The 18,709-nt window shown below is 40.2% G+C and overlaps 1 protein-coding gene across 1 annotated transcript in view; it reads right to left on the reverse strand.

Annotated features, from left to right (window-relative positions):
• MYSM1 (Myb like, SWIRM and MPN domains 1) overlaps positions 1 to 11,246 on the reverse strand; it is a 39,848-nt gene extending 28,602 nt beyond the window's left edge. Inside the window, exons 1-6 of the mRNA XM_025365253.1 lie at positions 11,139 to 11,246; positions 6,717 to 6,795; positions 4,754 to 4,824; positions 1,759 to 1,836; positions 1,645 to 1,668; positions 423 to 501 (exon numbers count right to left, since the gene is read on the reverse strand). Of these exons, the coding sequence (XP_025221038.1) occupies positions 423 to 501; positions 1,645 to 1,668; positions 1,759 to 1,836; positions 4,754 to 4,824; positions 6,717 to 6,795; positions 11,139 to 11,206 (399 nt within the window). The 5' untranslated portion in view covers positions 11,207 to 11,246. The remainder of the gene's footprint in view (positions 1 to 422; positions 502 to 1,644; positions 1,669 to 1,758; positions 1,837 to 4,753; positions 4,825 to 6,716; positions 6,796 to 11,138) is intronic.
• Between the last annotated feature and the right edge of the window lie 7,463 nt (positions 11,247 to 18,709).

An 18,709-nucleotide genomic window follows, 5' to 3' on the forward strand; every position in this document is an offset into this window, starting at 1 on the left:
GACAGTGTATACAATGCCGAATTTGAATAAAAACTCAGCTGATCACCCCCAACAGTGTCAAATATACAAGTTTTTGTTTTGTTTCAAAAAAAAGAGACTACTAAATAATTCTGCCTTTTAATCCAGGTAGTTGGTGTCATGTATACAGATATACCTCAATTTCTTGGATTTTTATAATACCAAAAGAATGAAAACTACAGATCTAAATCTATTTTAGTATTTTAGTACCTTAGATCTAAGTTAAAAGGAATTCTCTTGCACTACACTATAAACATCATTACTCTAACTACAGAGGAACTAAAGGTGTTAAAACTGTAATTAAAAAGAAAATTCAGGTCTCTATAAATTAATTTAACCTTATAACTTTACCAATATTTGCTTCTAGAATTATTTTACTAAAAATTTAAAATTGCTCTATTTACCAGCCCTTGTTCAAACAGCTCTTTTTCTTCTATCGTCCACTTTACTGAGTAACTGGCTGGTTTTGTAGGAGAATGTACCCTGAGGGGAAAAAAAGGAATTGCAAAAAAAATTTCTGAAATGGAACATTCCATATTTATGTAACTAAAGGTTATAGATTGCCATGGGCTAAATTCAATACTTTGAGTCTAGGAATTAAAAATAAACAAACAAAACAAGAAGGCTACAGCCTCTACCTGGGGGCAGAGATTTACCCTGTCACGTGTCTCTAGCTCAGGATGATGGGAGCCCCAAAAGACATAATCCTTGGGTCTGAGTGAGGATAACACTAAAAGACATTAAAGGAAGTCAATGTGATAACAAACAAATAGGCTCCCTTAGACTGGATACAAAGCAGCAGGTGTTAATACATTCCCAAATCCTGAAAGGCATGTAAGAGTTTAAATCGGCTCCACAAATACTCTCTTTAGTTCTTTCATGTAAATCCATGTAAATATTAAGATAGGAAAGAAGTCAAAAACTACAGCATTATATTTACTGTTTTTAAAATTCATTATCTCAAGGAATTGAAAATAAAACTGATGAAGCTCACTAATTTAATTTAAGCAAGCCATTAATCCTTTTGTTAATTTCATTTCGTTGTTTATTCAGCAAAATACAAAAGCAAAAGGCTGCTCAGTACTCAACCTCTTGGGCAATTGCAAATATGCAAACCCACCCTTTAAGGGACCATAAACTTCCAAATTCATAAATGCTAAATAACATTTTTTCAATTTTAGGGAAAGGATATTTTTAAAATAGTTAATTTCTCCAGATAATTTTTGAAAGTCACAAATCCAAATGAAAATTTTGTTGAAAATAAGTGAAAATTAACTGACAGAATAAAAGAAATCAAGTCAATTCCAATATATTACATAACAGCTTCTCAAAATTTCCCCATAAATCCCTAGACAACCATATTTTTCACAATATGATAGAACTGCCTATGTAGGGCCGTAAAAGAAATTCTGGCAAATAAATAACATGATAAAATTATACTTGTGCCATTCCAACATCTTTACCAAAAAACCTGTTTTTATATCTACTTTATGTTTTTGTATAACCCAAGGTCAAGAGGGCTTTTCCACAGGCCAACTATAATTAAAAAAAAAAAAAAAAAAAAAATTCTTCCATAATTTTTAACTAATGAAAACAGATTTAGAAATATAAAATACAAGTACATACATGATTTTTGCTGTTTTCTGCAGACTGCATCACATGAAAAAAGAAAATAAGGAAGCATGTGAGGTTTCAAAAAATACAATCCACACTTTTAGAAATATTATAAATTGATTTTACCTCTTCATGTATTTTTTATCATCTTCCTTTTGATCAAGCCAGACTTTTTCCGGTAGTGATTTTTTAGATAAATAATATCTGTGTAATTATTAAGGAAACTTTTTAAACAATATTACGGTCATGTAATTTTTACATCACTCATACAAAAGGTGTGCTACATAAATGTTATTAATAGTTCCCTTGTCTTCGCAATTAGAAGTGACTACAAGAAGAAACAGCCTCCACATTTGAATCAAGCTTGTCCAACCCTCTGCCTGCAGGCCACATGTGGCCCAGAACAGAATCTTCGAATGTGGCCCAATAGAAATTTGTAAACTTTCTTTAAATATTATGAGATTATTTTGCGATTTTTTTTTTTAGCTCATCAGCTATCGCTAGTGTACTTTATGTGGGGCCCAAGAAAATTCTTCTTCCAGTGTGGTCCAGGGAAGCCAAAAGATTGGACACCCTGGTTTAAATATTTTCTTCCAAAGCATATGGAGAATGTAAAAGATAAATTTGGTTGGTTGTCCAAGGCAATTTTGGAATAATTTTTCACATTTCTAAAGCCTACAGAAAAGAATCCAAGGATCTTCTCTACCTTAATAAAAATAGTAAACATTTAGATCAAATCTACCAGGGAACTTCTCTCTTAAAGTTCTTAAAACTAGTCTAATGAAATACTTTAAGATTAGCCTGAGATATTCTTCACTTAACAAGTATTTATTGGCTGTATACTGTATATGTCAGGTACCATGCTAGGAATAGGTGCTGAGAACAAAGATACTCTCATTATTTGTTTCCATATCTAGAAGTGAACTACTGACTACTTGTGTTTTATCTAGACTTGCACAGTGGCCACCAATCACATGTGTGACTTCTGAGCAAATAGTGGAAACACTATTTGCATGAACTAGGATGTACTCTAAGTATAAAACACAGTGGATTTTGGCTGGGCGCTGAGGCTCACGCCTGTAATCCCAGCACTTTGGGAGGCCGACACAGGTGGATCACGAGGTCAGGAGTTCCAGACCAGCCTGGCCAACATGGTGAAACCCCATCTCTACTAAAGATACAAAAAAATGGCTCAAGCCTGTAAGCCCAGCACTTTGGGAGTCCGAGACGGGCGGATCACGAGGTCAGGAGATCGAGACCATCCTGGCTAACACGGTGAAACCCGTCTCTACTAAAAGAAAATACAAAAAACTAGCTGGGCGAGGTGGCGGGCGCCTGTAGTCCCAGCTGCTCGGGAGGCTGAGGCAGGAGAATGGCGTGAACCCGGGAGGCGGAGCTTGCAGTGAGCTGAGATCCGGCCACTGCACTCCAGCCTGGGCGACAGAGGGAGATTCCGTCTCAAAAAAAAAAAAGATACAAAAAAATAGCCAGGTGTGGTGGTGTGCGCCCGTAATCCCAGCTGCTCGGGAGGCTGAGGCAGGAGAATGGCGTGAACCCGGGAGGCGGAGCTTGCAGTGAGCTGAGATCCGGCCACTGCACTCCAGCCTGGGCGACAGAGGGAGATTCCGTCTCAAAAAAAAAAAAGATACAAAAAAATAGCCAGGTGTGGTGGTGTGCGCCCGTAATCCCAGCTACTCGGGAGGCTGAGGCAGGAGAATCGCTTGAACCAGGGAGGCAGAGGTTCAGTAAGCCAAGATCGCACTCCAGCCTGGGTTACAGGGCGAGACTCTGTCTCAAAAAACAAAACAAACAAAACAAAACAAAAACACAGTGGATTTCAAAGACTTAGCACAAAACAAATAATGTAAAATTGGCCGGGTGCGGTGGCTCAAGCCTGTAATCCCAGCACTTTGGGAGGCCGAGGCGGGCGGATCATGAGGTCAGGAGATCGAGACCATCCTGGCTAACACGGTGAAACCCCGTCTCTACTAAAAAAATACAAAAAACTAGCCGGGCGAGGTGACGAGTGCCTGTAGTCCCAGCTACTGGGGAGGCTGAGGCAGGAGAATGGCGTGAACCCAGGAGGCGGAGCTTGCAGTGAGCTGAGATCCGGCCACTGCACTCCAGCCTGAGCGACAGAGCGAGACTCCGTCTCAAAAAAAAAAAAAAAAAAAAAAGAATGTAAAATTATCTCATGTGTTTATCTTGATTAAATGTTAAAATAAGAATATTTAAAATATTTTAGGTTATATAATATATAGTTAAAATTAATTTCCTTTGCGTTAAATGAGGATGTCGGAGAATTTTAAATTATATGTGACTTTCTCTGAAGAGCAATAATCTAGGCTACAACTGCAATGTCTAGGGAGAATTAGAGAATAAGAAAGCCTAAATGGGGTTAACCTATGATAATTAAAGGTACAGAGACACTCTAAAATCAACATGGCAATAAGTGGAAATCGTGGGAACAGAGAAATTCCGGCTTAGTGAGGAGAACTCCATAAAATGAAGATGAAAGAGGTTAATAAACCACTACTTATTAGACTATGACTAGCTATCTTTATAAATCATAAAATCAGAAATCATTTTGTTCAATCCTCTCCTTTTATGTGTACGAAAACTGAGCTATAAATAAGGATCCACAAATGTAGGGAAAAAAAATATTCGTTCTATAGTATTTGTTTTGTGCTTTTTATTTAGATTCCTCCCACGTAACACCTGTAAATTATGAAGCGAGAAGAACTTTTACATGTTCCAACTCTGTGTCCTTGGACAAATTAACATCTCTGGGTTTCAGCTTATATAACTTTAAAAATGCAAGCTTGGACTTAAGGTTCAAAGTGACTTAAATATTCTATCATTTCTACTCAATATTCAGATATCATAAACAGTTGGCTAGTGACAGAAACTCAAAATATGCAATCAGATCTCAGATGTAGCAGTAAAACAGAACCCAAGGAATAAAATGCTGCTTTTTGCATACATAGGCAACACGATATTATATAATAGCAGTCTGGGGCTGAATAAAATCCATCTAGTAAACAGTGGCCTCTTGTAATTTTTGCATTTATAGATTTTTCACCCTGAAACCTGTACTTTCCTCATCATCATTAAAGGATACTCTTCTTCCAACAACATTTTCTCAATAACAGCTCTGTTCTCTTCACTGATGGTGTTATCCAAGGTCCAAGGCTATTAAAAAGGAGAATATATTTTTCTTTTTATTATTGCTTTTTGAAATTATCTTCTGTTTTGTTAAAGAAAAATACATGATATAAAGATTACAAATGACAGCCACCATTTACTGAGCACACAGACATATTTTTGATTACCACAGTAACACTCAGATAGGCATTAATACTTTACCGGAGCGACTATAGCACTACTCGCATTTTAAGTGGAAGAGCAGAGACTTTATACCCGAGTCTGTTGGATTCCCAGACTCATGCTCCTGCCCAGGATGAGGTAATAATCGCCACCCAAAAAAGGAATTATTTGTTAGGCATCAGACGCTCTGTTAGACACTTAACCTCTTTCCAAAACTCGCCACTAACTCTCCTTTTTCCTCAGTTACAATCTCCATGATCCTACTCATTTTCAATGCTCCAAGTTAAATATTTTCAGCTCATATCTCTTCTTCAACCTCTAGACCATAATATCCAACAGCCCATCCAATATTTGTACTTGGATATCTAATTGGCTTCTAGAACTCAACATATCTAAAACAGAACTCACCATCACTTATCGCCACCTGCTTCTCCCTCTGCATTCCCAACTCTACAAAAGGCCCTGTTGCTCACTAAGTTATTCCATGTAGAAATTCAGGAATCACTGTGGATTCTTTCCTTTTCCTTTGATGCCCATATCCAATCTATCAACCAGTTCTACCTCCAAAATATAATTCAAATCCATCTATTCTATCTCTTCTGCTACTACCTCAGGCCAAGTCCCAATCATCAAATCTTGCTTCAATTACTGTGAATGTTTCCTAACTGGTCCCTTTAACTCCACTCTTACTTCCCTCCAGTCTTTACCACAGTACCCAAAATTAATTTTATAAAAATGTATTGCTAATCTCTATTAAATCTATAAGAAATGTTTCAATGATATCCCAGTTCCTTTAAAACAAAACGTAAACCCTTTAGCATAATCCGACTCATAAGTCCCGCATGACAGAACTCTAGCCTGCCTCTCCAACTTTGCCACATGCTGCCACTCCTCCCTTTCCCACCATATTCTAGACACTGGCCTTCAACCAGAGCTTCTGTAGTTGCTGTTCCTTCTGCCTAGATTTTTTATTTTAACTGTTCACATATCTACCCTTTTACCCATCAATTTCAACTTAAATCTCATCTCCTCTGAGATTCCCGCACTGACAATTAAATCTCAACTAGGTTTCCCACTCTGGTACTCTCAGTCAGCATCTTGCTTATTTCCTTCAAAATCTATTACTAGTCTGTCTGCCTGTTTATTATCTAACTCCTTTTTAGAATATAAGCTTCTTGGGAGCAGGAACATGTCTGTCTTCATTATGGGCATATTCTCCAAGCCTGACCTACTGACTGGCACACAATAAATAGTCAATAAGTAATTACTACATGAAGAAATAAGCCCTGTGATAATCCCTTTTTTTTTTTCTCTTTGAGACCGGGTCTCACTCTGTTGCCGCGGTTGGAGAGCAGTGGCACAATCAGAGTTCACTGCAAACTCAAACTCCTGGGCTCAAGGAATTCTCCTGCCTTGGTTTCTCAAAGCACTGGGATTATAGGCAGGAGCCACCTTGCCCACCTACCACTTTTTTAGGTGTAAAGAAACTGAAGGTCACAAATTTGAGAAGTGGTACAGCAAGGATCTGTACCTAAATCTAGCGGGCTCCAATCCTGTTCCTCAACAGGCCATTTTTCAATGTCAAAAGAGGAGGTTTCTATTTCTAAAGTAAGAAAAATTCTAAATTTCTAAAAAAGAAAAATATTACATCTGTGATAGTTGAGAACTAGCACTAAGTTTAAAAAAAAAAAAAAAAAGCAGCACTCTAGGCAATAAATAACAGCTTAATGCACCTGATATTTTTATAAAATACTTACAATAAGGCCATTCTCTGTTCTCCAAGATGAATCAAGATAGTGATCTTTTTGTAAAACTGATGCTGTATTTTTGTCACTTCTGTAATAATTAAGAAAATGAGTATATAAGTGAAAATCATACTGGTTAATGAATGTAACTCACACAGCACAGAAGCTTAGGCACAGAACTAAGCATTTGCTTAGTTCCCTTCTCCCCTTAACAAACAGATTTAACATCGTGGAAATGCCTGCTCTACCTCTTTGGCCTGTGAAATACATGGTAGCGCTAAGCTACCCCATCTCAATTGTGAAACATCAAGTCTGACTGCTCACTTCTTTTGGTTCTCAAGAATAAACAATCTCATGAGGAAAACAATACCCCAAAGCAGCAATCGCAACGTGCTCTGTGACTACGAACCAACAATGCAGTTTCAGTTGATTAGTACCAGTACCCATGTGTATACAGGAATTCAACTTTGTGATTAAACCTTTTAGCTGTATCTAAATTATAAAAATTACCATCAATAGCACCACCCATAAAATGGAAAAAAAAAAAAAAAAACTAGATGACAGAACCAAAACAGAAAATACTCAAAGGGCAGTACAGTGAATAGATAAGAAAAACGTGGTTTTAATAACAACTCATACAATTTAAAAAATTAATTTGATTTGGAGGCTTTTCAATGTCCACGGGAGATCAAACTTTGTTAATTATCTCACTCTTTTCATTAAGCTCATAAAAACTCTTTAAAGTTACATTGTTTACCCCATGTTTGAAAAGGCTGAATAAGTTTTGGGGGGCTCAATCCATGATATAAATTTAATATTTTGCTTATTGACTTTTTCTAGACCTAGTCTAGTGGTAAGAATTTTCCATCTCTAAGACTGCAAAAACCTTTCAACAGGCTTATAAATTTTAATCTTTAATTAGGCAGTAGTTATAATAAACTGTGGGACTAATGAACTATTCTCTAAAAGCAATCATTTCTCTCAATTGTTGATGGCAAATAGGCTTAATCTTAAATGCCAACTATGACCTGGAAGAGACTACCAGGAAGGCTAAATAAAGGATTCTGAGACTTGTATTAGCTCAAGGAAACCTTTGCTCAAATAACTAGGTCTGCCAAGAGTTCAGAAAGTAGAACCACTATCATTTCAAGATCACTGTAGAAATCTTTTTATTCCTCAATAAGAAGAATCAGCAACACTCATACTCTGGTAGCTACTTCTGGATATCTGCCTGATTACCACATATTAGCATGTTTAAAGCTTGAAATCACCTTTCCTCCCAAATCTGCTACTCTTCCATTGTTCACCATCTCACTCAGTGGCACTACCATCTCCCTAGTTATCCAAGCCAAAAATCCAAGCCTGCCCTTTTTTCTTCACAACCCCCATTTAATCTGCCCCAATTCTGTTGTTTCTCCCACTTTCCAAATCCAGTCCTTCTAGTATATTCATACTGCCTCTGAGGTCCTGTAGCTTCCAATCTTATATACTTTTCCTGGATAAATGTAAAAGATAAAGCTGACAAACCATTCACCTCCCCTCCTTTATCTTTCTCCACCCATCTCCATCTGACATACGTATAAGACTGCTGTTTATGTCATCTAACAAGAACGTTAGTTCTATGAGAGCACAGACTTGGTTTTGATACACTGTTATATATCAGTGCATGGCATGTAGAAAGTACTCAATCAATATTTGTTGGACTGAATGAACAAGGTAGGTGGGGCGTGGATCAGTCAGATCTCTGGAAGTTAAAAAATGAAGATTTTTATCAAAAAACCAACTGGGGAGTGAAGAGAATAACATGATCTGATTTGGATATAAGAAAGATTACTCTAACTTCAGAATAGAACAGAAGGGGGCCAAGAAGACAAGGAGCAGTTAAGAGGGAGAGATTATAAAAATACTAGAGAAAAGCGACAATAACTTAGAGCTATGGGACAGTGAGAACAGGAAGAAATGAATACAGTTAAGAAGATATTTAGACAGAATCAACAGCCCTAAATAACTGATAGGGTAGAGAAGTAGAAGGAGGGAAGTAAGGAATGGTGAAGTTTAGGTCTGTGCTTTGGGTGACTGGGTGTGTGTAGGTGACATTTACTATACTAGGGTACAGTAAAGAGGCAGATTTGGTGGGGAAAACTTATAAGGTGAAACTGAGGTGCCTGTGGGACATCCAAGTACAGATAGATTCAGAGAACTGGATAAGTGGATCTGTCACTTAAGAGAGATCTGGGTTGGTAACAGATTTGGGAAACATCAGCTGGCAAGTCAAAAATGGTTGAACACTGGTAAAACTTCGTATCATTCAACCTAACAAAGAGAAGTTGAAGTCTTGAGAAGGACTGTGTGGTCAGTGAATAAAAGTCCGATGAGAAAACTCCTTGCAACACCAGGATGTAAAGAACATTAAGAAAAGAAGGATGAGAAAGAATGGTAGAAGTAGAAGAGAAACCAAAAAGTTTCAATGCCACCTTCTAACTTTGACATCTGGCACTTACCAAGTGCTTACAAGTGTCTATTAAATTAATCCTCAAGGGTTTCACAGATGCTATCACCAACTGTAACTACATACTTCAGAGTACCATTACACTAAATTCCATATGATTGGAGCTCCAACACCACTGGGCACTATTTACCAGAATATAATATTAATGATACTCCTTGGGGTTGTATAAGACAATGGTTGTAACCATCACCAGGAACCAATAACCTTTGTAATCCTGCTTGTTACCACGAGTGCTACTGCTGAGTAGACCTAGGCCTCAACTAAAATAGGAAGAAAAAGAAAAGTGGGAAAAATTAAACACAATCAGAAAAATTAAGATAAATCTATGGAAGAAGCATACCGCCAATGCCCTCAGGTGATCAATGTTTAGTGTTTCTAAGGCCAGCCCATTTCTTTCTAGACTGCAGATAAGTATCCCTGCCAACCTATTTCATTAACTTGTTGTGAAAAGTAAATTAAATCAAGCATGCAAAAGCACTTGGTGAAGATTTAAACATTGCATGAATGTCAACAAGTATTGTTATTAAGGGCTCCTTACTCATCTGCAAAGCTTTGAGGGACAATGACCATATGAGTTTAATTACCCCTCACGTCTTTATAGGGCTTTAAAGTTCATGATACACTTCTAAACACACTATGTTAGTACCTCAAGCGCTGGGTTAGCACTTCTCCCCAGTTCACAGAGGCCCTGATATTAAGCTGAACTACATGAAATTGCCACTTTATAGAACAAAAATGGTCTAAATATTGGCAATTTCATATGGTTCAAGCTAATACAATTCTAAGGAAATTGTACACAATTATAGACATAGATGGTTGACTTTAGAACTCAGGTCTTCTGATTCCTGGCTAGTATAGTCATGGCTAGACTAAATGACTAGACTCCATGGCTAGACTCCATGACTTAAAAGGAGGCTCATGGCCGGGCGCGGTGGCTCACGACTGTAATCCCAGCACTTTGGGAGGCCGAGGTGGGCGGATCACAAGGTCAGGAGTTCGAGACCAGCCTGGCCAACATGGTGAAACCCCATCGCTACTAAAAATACAAAAAAAAAAAAAAAAAAAAAAAAAAAGGAGACTCATTTTTCATTCAGAAAGCAAGGAGTCAAAGGAGGTTCCGTGTCAAATCACACTAGGCTGTTTGTTCTGCTGGAAGAGGTATTTTTTAAAAATGTGATCCCTCACTGGATTCTCACAGTACTGTCCCCGAGGGTAACAGGATGGTAAAGAATACATTTAGAGGGCACCTACTGTATGCTTAAGCATATCTCACAATCCTTTCATTTGATCCTCACAATTTCATGAGGCACATATCATGACTCTCAGTTTAAATATGAGCAGTCTGAGGCTCAGACAAGTTAAGTATCTTGCCCAAGGTCACATTGCTATTAACTGGTAGGGCGAGCAAATGCAGAAGGAAAACCCACAACTGTCCAACTCTAAAACCTGGCCCCTTTAAGTCAAGCTGCCTCTCAGAAGTTTTACAACTATCCCCATGTGGAAGGGATGAAACGACTCGCCCAAAGTCACACGCCTAGCGAGCCACAGAGTAAGAGTCCCTGTGCTCAGGTCTCGTCCGTAGCCGCTCTTGTTCTAGTTACAGTTGAGGAGATCCTGAAAAGGAGGGAACGGAAGAAGGAATCTAAATGTAAAACAAACGCAATGTGGTAGGCGAAATCGGTGCCCTCACAGCATCCGGCAAAAGGTGAAAGCGACACAGGAGTACCTGAGCTCCAGGTAACCCCCTGCCCGCTGGGCTCGGGACAAGCCGGCGGGCGCGGCGCCTCCCAGGCCCACAGGAGACCCTGGCCCAGGCGATAGTCTTCTGTTCCCTTTACCCTTGCCGGACCTGCAGTTTTCCCAGGGCCCTCTCCTTGAATCCAGTCCCCTTTCCGCCCCAGAAAGACCCGGTCTGTAAGCCTCACCCTGGCTGTGCCCCCGCCGCCGCTACCACGTCCCCTTCGATATCCACATCAGCCTCTTCCGCCGCCATGATGGGACCTGACCCCGTCTATCCTCCCGAGAGATCCCGCGAGACGAAAATGGCCCGGGGGCAGGGCCTAACGCGTCACGGGGCGGGGTTGAAGCGTCGTCCAGCCCCTCCCTTGCCGGGAGGCGGGGTTTCCAGAGCAAAAGCGCCCCCAGAGGCCTGGGGCTTAGTCTTTTCTAATTTGTTGTCATGTAGAGACCTTGGGAAGTGGCCTACGCCTGAGCTTTTTTTTTTTTTCTGAGACAGAGTTTCACTCTTTTTGCCCAGGCTAGGGTGCAGTGGCGCGATCTCGGCTCACTGCAATCTCCACCTCCCGGGTTCAAGCGATTCTCCTGCCTCAGCCTCCCAAGTAGCTGGGATTACGGGCCACCACGCCCGGCTAATTTTTGTATTTTTAGTAGATACGGGGTTACACCATGTTGCCCAGCTGGTCTCGTACTCCCGACCTCAGGTGATCCGCCTGCCTCGGCCTCCCAAAGTGCTGGGATTACAGGCGTGAGCCACCAGGCCCGGGCCCGCTTGGGCTTTTAAGAGCTTCCGCTCTTGCACAAATTCTTTGGGATCTCACTGCTCTCATTGATAAAATGGGGATAACAGCAACATCTTTCTGGGCTGATGAAAAAGTCAAGCCAGACCTGCTTTGTGAACTGTGAAGGTTGCATACCTGCTGGTTATTTAAGTCTCTGTCTCTCTGTTTTTTAAAGAAAAGGGTCGTGCAGCCCTTATGTGAAGTCGTTCAGCATTTCACCTAAGTGCTGAACAACTTTTATTTTAAAATTCAACAAATATTTAAGAATATAACTTATGATTGTGTAATTTATTTTGTAGATGTCTTTGCAATTTAAAAATCACGCTCATGACCATTAATCCTTACAATATTCCAGTGAGGCAGGCAAAGCTAATATCACCAATTAATACTTTACAGGTGAGGTAACTGAGGCCTGGAAAGCTGAAATGACTGCCCAAGGACACGTAGCTTCAAAGACAGCTAGGAACAGAATCCAGGCTTTGTTGACTCTCTACTGAGTGCTCACCATGTAGAAATCACGTTGTTAGAAATTGGAGGATAAACCCCACTTCTGTCTAGTTTAAAGTTTCTCAAGAAAGTAGATACTGACGGCCAGATGCGGTGGCTCACGCCTGTAATCCCAGCACTTTGGGAGGCCGGGGAGGGCGAATCACAAGGTCAGGAGTTCGAGACCATCCTGACCAACATGATGAAAACCCGTTTCTACTAAAAATACAAAAATTAGCTGGGCGTGGTGGCGGGGGCCTGTAGTCCCAGCTACTCAGAAGGCTGAGGCACGAGAATCGCTTGAACTGGGGAGGCGGAGGAGGTTGCAGTGAGCCGAGATCACGCCATTGCATGCCAGCCTGGGTGACAGAGCGAGACTCCGTCTCAAAAAAAAGAAAAAAAAAGAAATTAGATTCTGCCCTTCTGCATTCCCCTGCCTTAGCATCTGTCACTCACACCTTGTAATTTTTCATTCGTCTGCTTCCTGCCCTGGACTGTGAATTCCTTAAGGACAAAGACCATGTCTGCTAGTCCTTCTGCTACCAATATTCAGCATAGTGTATGACACATAGCAGATGCTCAATAAATATTGAACAGAGGAATGAATGAATGAATGAATTAATGAATTAAATGACCTCACTTCTCACACTTTTCCCAATTTGTCCCATCTCACCTTTGTTCTCAGGCTGTACTCTGAATATGATGGCAAAAGATGGAGAGAAAGAATTGTAAAGAGGGAGTGCCCACTTCAGAAACCAAACACTGCTAGGGCCCATTCTCAGGCCACCATGGGGGTGTTACTTCTGTTGTCAGTGGGCTTATCCAGTAACCAGTCCCTCTGGTAACACCATGCCTGACACAGAGTAGGCACTTGAAGATGTCTGTTAAATTTAATTTAGAGCAGGGTTAGGGTTTCTTAAAAAGATGTAATGGGCTAAATCATCAAAACAAATGTAAAATGGATATGCTTTTCACTGATTTTACATAGCAGGCAGGGATGGGGACCCTGGCAGGGCTGTCTGGATATACATCATATCAAATGAGAATGGTGCTTTCTAGAGCATAATGCAGAATACCATGTGAACAGCATCTCTGGCAATGCAGAAGCAAAGATGTTTCTGGTCCAGTGCCAGGTATCAGTAGGCATTAAAATATATGTGGAAGGAAAGACCTGTACAGAATTCAGATTTGCCCAATTCATCTCAAAACACCCCTGAACAGAGACACTGGCATAAAGCTTTCCCGTACACACCCCACACCATGTACTGGGTCCATTGGTTTTATGTGAAAATGGCTCATAAGGGTCTAGGTCTAACTCCTTCCAACAGGATAGAGCTATGAGCTCACATGCAGATGAACTCCAGAGGCCTGGTCTGCTGTTTAAAATTCCCCATAACCCTGCAACCCTAGGACTTGTCGAAAGACTCATTTCTCACCAAGGAGTTTGAAAGCAGAATGAATAATTCAGAATTAGTGTTGCATTAAACTTGTAGCATTCCTACTGTGCTTGGTACTGATGCACTGAATGAGATTGACTCAGTCTCTGCCCTCATAAAGTCAATCAAATGTGCAATTTCAGGCTGGGCACTGTAGCTTATTCCTACAATCTCAACACTTTGGAAGGCTGAGGTGGGAGGATTGCTTGAGCCCAGGAATTTAAGACCAGCCTGAGCAGCATAGTGAGACCCTGTTTCTACAAAGAAAATGAAATAAAACAGATCACTTGAGCCTGAGAAGTACTGCTCTCTAGCACGGGCAAGAGTGAAACCCTGTCTTAAAAAAAAAAAAAAAACAACAACAACAACAAAAAAAAACAACAACCAATTCCACAACAATGTAACAAGCTCCGTGTCTGTCTGCTACAGATGTCTGCTAAAATGGTAATAATCATAATAATAAACTTCATGATGGAGAACCTACAAACTGCTGTGGGATCTCGGAAGAGGGGCACTTAAAGAATGAACCCTTTCCTTTACTGTACTTCTGAAGAAAACATGGGTCAGTCAAAATTTGAAAGTACCACTTTAGACCTTGGAGAATACAAAATAAAAACCCCTGTTTCTAACTTAAAGAAAGAAGCAATGGAAAAATACTAGAGGGCATAGTGCAATGCTGGGCACTCACACAGAGCCAGGAATAGTATCTATTCCCACTGGCCAGACTGAAAAATCCTCATGATTCAGGTAGACAATCTGAAGGGTGTGAAAGGAAAATAAACCTCGGGACCCCAAAATCACTAAGCCCAGGGAAAAGTCAAGCTGGGAACTATGTCAGGCAAACCTGCCTCCCACTGTATTCCTAAATAAAATAGCTGCAAATATTAGGAAAAAAAAAAAAAAAAGCTACATATCTCCTTCACAATTTGCCCACAAGGAAATTCCTTGTGGACCTCAAGATCTTTATCCAAAACAGTTCTGTTGAATTTCACCCTGGCAATGTAAATTGATAGCTCCTCTTCACAGGTGGGACAGAAAGTCACCCTCTGTTCACCTGAGACAAATGCATATCTGACTGCTTCTTCGCCCTATTGTTAATGTAAAAATGCAGGTTCACTGAGCCAGTCTATGTAAAAATGCAGATTCGCTGAGCCAGTCTAAACTGTATTCAGTGAGAGGCTGAGCTCATTTAAAAGTGGGAATTGAGCTCATTCAAAAGAATGCAACCTTTTGTTTCTTATCTACCTGAGACCTGGAAACCCCCTACCCCACCATCGCTGTCCCAACTTCCAGACACATATTGATTGATGTCTCCTGTCTCCCTAAATGTATAAAAGCAAGCTGTACCCCAACCACCTTGGGCACATGTTGTCAGGACATCCTGAGGCTGTGTCATGGGTGCGTCCTTAAACTCAGCAATATAAATCTTCTAAATTGATTGAGACTTGTCTCAGGTATGTTGAGTTCACAAAGGTATCGCCCAAGTAGTGGAGAATGCTCAGCTCTGGGTAAAGCACTGTTCCGGCACTGTTGAACAAATCTTAAAGACAAGACCTAAAAGGATCAAATTGTTTCCTGGTAACTTCACTGCATACACCTCTTCTTCTAAAAGTACAAGGATATTTATAGGAATACAAAAATAGCTAGCACTAAACAAGGTAAAATTTACAATGTCTGGCATCCCATTACCAGACATGCAAAGAAGTAGGAAAATATGACTCATAATGAGGGGAAAAAAATCCACTGAAACCCACCCAGTAGTGGCACAGATGTTAGAATTACTACACTGGGACATCAAGACAGTTTTTGTTGTTGTTGTTGTTGTTGTTTAGATGGAGTCGCACTCTGTCGCCCAGGCTGGAGTGCAGTGGCGTGATCTTGGCTCACTGCAACCTCTGATTCCAAGATTCAAGCAATTCTCCTACCTCAGCCTCCCGAGTAGCTGGGACTATAGGTGCCCGCCACCACGCCCAGCTAATTTTTATACTTTTAGTAGAGGTGGGGTTTCACTGATCTTGAACTCCTGACCTCAGGTGATCGCCTGCCTCAGGCTCCCAAAGTGCTGGGATTATAGGCATAAACCACCTCACCCAGCCTAAAATACTTACTATAACTGTATTCTACATGTTCAAAAAGTTAAATAGAGACATGGAAAATACAAAAAGAATGAAATTGTTCTTCTAGGCATGAAAACTACAATGCCTGAGATGAAAATACACTGGATGGGATTAATGGCAGGTTAGACATTGTAGAAGAAAGGATTCATGAACTTGAACACATAACAAAATTAGCAAGCCAAAATTAAACACATGGAGAAATAAAGAATATTACAAATAAACAGAGAATCACTGAGCTATAGGATAAATTCAGGCTTCCTAGTATATATGCAGTTGGAGTCTCTGAAAAGCAGAGGGTGGGGAGGTCAGGAAATATGTTTGAAGAAATGACTGAAAACATTTTCAAGTTTGAGGAAAACTATAAATTCACAGATCCTGAAAACTTAAGGAACCCCAAGCAGGAAAAAAATAAAAACAAAGAAAACTGTACTATGGCCTATCATAATCAAATTCTCAAAACCAGTAACAAAGAGAAAACCTTACCAGAGAAAAAAAGGTAACCGGGCACCGTGGCTGACGCCTGCAATCCCAGCACTTTGGGAGGCCAAGGCTGGCGGATCACGAGATCAAGAGATCGAGACCATCCTGGTCAATATGGTGAAACCCCGTCTCTACTAAAAATACAAAAATTAGCTGGGCGTGGTGGTGCATGCCTGTAGTCCCAGCTACTTGAAAGGCTGAGGCAGGAGAATCACTTGAACCCGAGGTTGCAGTGAACCAAGATCGCGCCACTGCACTCCAGCCTGGGTGACAGAGCCAGGCTCCATCTCAAAAAAAAAAAAAAAAAAAAAGAAAAAGAAAAAAGAAAAAAAGGCACATTACCTACAGAGAGAAAAAGATAAGAGTGACAGCAAATTTCATGTTGAGAAGAATGGAAGGAAGAAGAGGGTAAAGCAACGTCTTTAAAGTACTGAAAGGAAAAAAAAAATCAGCCAACTGAGAATTCTATACCTCATTAAAAATACCTTTCAAAAATGAAGACAAAGTAAGGGCTTCTTAAAGATATGCAACATCTGAAAGAATTCGTTCTCAATCTACCTATACTACAAGAAATGTTGAAGGACATCTTTCAGGCAGAAGGAAATGATATGAGATGGAAATCCAGATCTACATAAAAGAAAGAAGAGATAGGGAATTAGGTAACTACATGAGTACATATGTAAGATTTTTTTCCTAATATTTAAATCTCTTTAAAAGAGAATTGTCTGTTTAAACAAAAATAACATAGTGTGAGATTTATAACATATATATGTTATATATATGTACTTATATGGACTGTTCATACTGATGTGAGCTTTGTGGCAGTTAAGATTCTAAAAGCAAGGAACAATTTGACTATATGCAACAGTAATGTAAAGTCCAGGAGGGAAGAAATTGCAAGGAAGAAATTACAACGCTATATTGTAAAGTTCATATACTATACAAGTAGTGATATAATATCACTTGAAAGTGCTATTACTGTTATATGTTAAAAATATGTAGTATAGCCAGGCACAGTGGCTCATGCCTGTAATCCCAGCACTTTGGGAGGCCGAGGTGGATGAATCACGAGGTCAGGAGATCAAGACCATCCTGGCTAACACAGTGAAACCCTGTCTCTACTAAAAATACAAAAATTTAGCCAGGCATGGTGGCGGGTGCCTGTAGTCCCAGCTACTCAGGAGGCTGAGTCAGAAGAATGGCGTGAACTCGGGAGGCGGAGCTTGCAGTGTGCCACTGCACTCCAGCCTGGGAGACAGAGCAAGACTCCATCTCAAAAAAAAAAAAAAAAAATGTAGTATAAACCCTAATACAATCAGCAAAATAAAACGAAGTTTGAACGTTAACCGTAAAAACATATTAATATATTACTTCTATTATTATTTTTTAAAGCAATAAAAAGGGGTTGTGAGGGGTTGCTAATTTGCTGAAGGACATAGAACTAGGAATTAATGGAGCAGGAATTCAAACCAAAGCCAATTTCAAAGCTAATGTTATTTTTTCCCACACTAGACTGCCGTGTGCGCGTGTGTGTGTGTGTGTGTGTGTGTGTACACAATTTTTCAGCTCTTGGATCTATAGAGAGTTGACCCTCAGAACTTGTGAATAAAAAACAACAGATTGTCTTCAGAGTTAAAAGGTGAGATCACCTCATCAGAGCAGAGCTATCCAAGTAAACAAATAAATGGAAAGACATTCAGGCCCAAATGAATTCACACATCTAAGTTCACAGTAGTAAATGCTGTCAACGCACTTCCAAGCAATGTCCAAGGAATAGGAAGCTATAGTGTTACAAATTTCTGGTTCTAGTGTGGAGGAAGATTCTAATATTTTCCATCCCATTAGCCAGACCACCTATATTATGACAAGATAAACTCTGTGAAAGGATGGACTTTGTTTTGTTTATTACTTCATTCCTACAGCCCACAGCAGTGATGGCTGTATAGTGGGCACTCAATAAATATTTGTTGAATAAATGGTTCCAGAAGGCCATGACTAACGGCATGAATCCATTACACTGGAAGCATTTCTAACTCTCCTTGTTCTGATTCGACACTCAAAAAGCAACCTTCAGATTTTGTGATTTATTTTCTCACTAAACAAGAGAATGGCCAGGCTTGGTGGCTCACACCTGTAATCCCAGCACTTTGGGAGGCCGAGGTGGGCGGATCATCTGAGGTCAGGAGTTTGAGACCAGCCTGACCAACATGGCGAAACCCCATCTCTACTAAAAATACAAAAACTAGCTGGGCATGCTGATGGGTGCCTGTAATCCCAACTACTTGGGAGGCTGAGGCAGGAGAATCACTTGAACCCAGGAGGCGGAGGCTGCAGTGAGCTGAGATCGCGCCATTGCACTCCAGCCTGGGCGACAGAGCGAGACTCTGCCTCAAAAAATAAATAAATAAATAAAACAAGAGAATGGACTGTTCATACTGATGTGAGCTTTATAGACATG

The sequence above is a fragment of the Theropithecus gelada genome, chromosome 1, assembly GCF_003255815.1.
Source record: "Theropithecus gelada isolate Dixy chromosome 1, Tgel_1.0, whole genome shotgun sequence".
In the NCBI taxonomy this organism is placed as follows: Eukaryota; Metazoa; Chordata; class Mammalia; order Primates; family Cercopithecidae; genus Theropithecus; species Theropithecus gelada.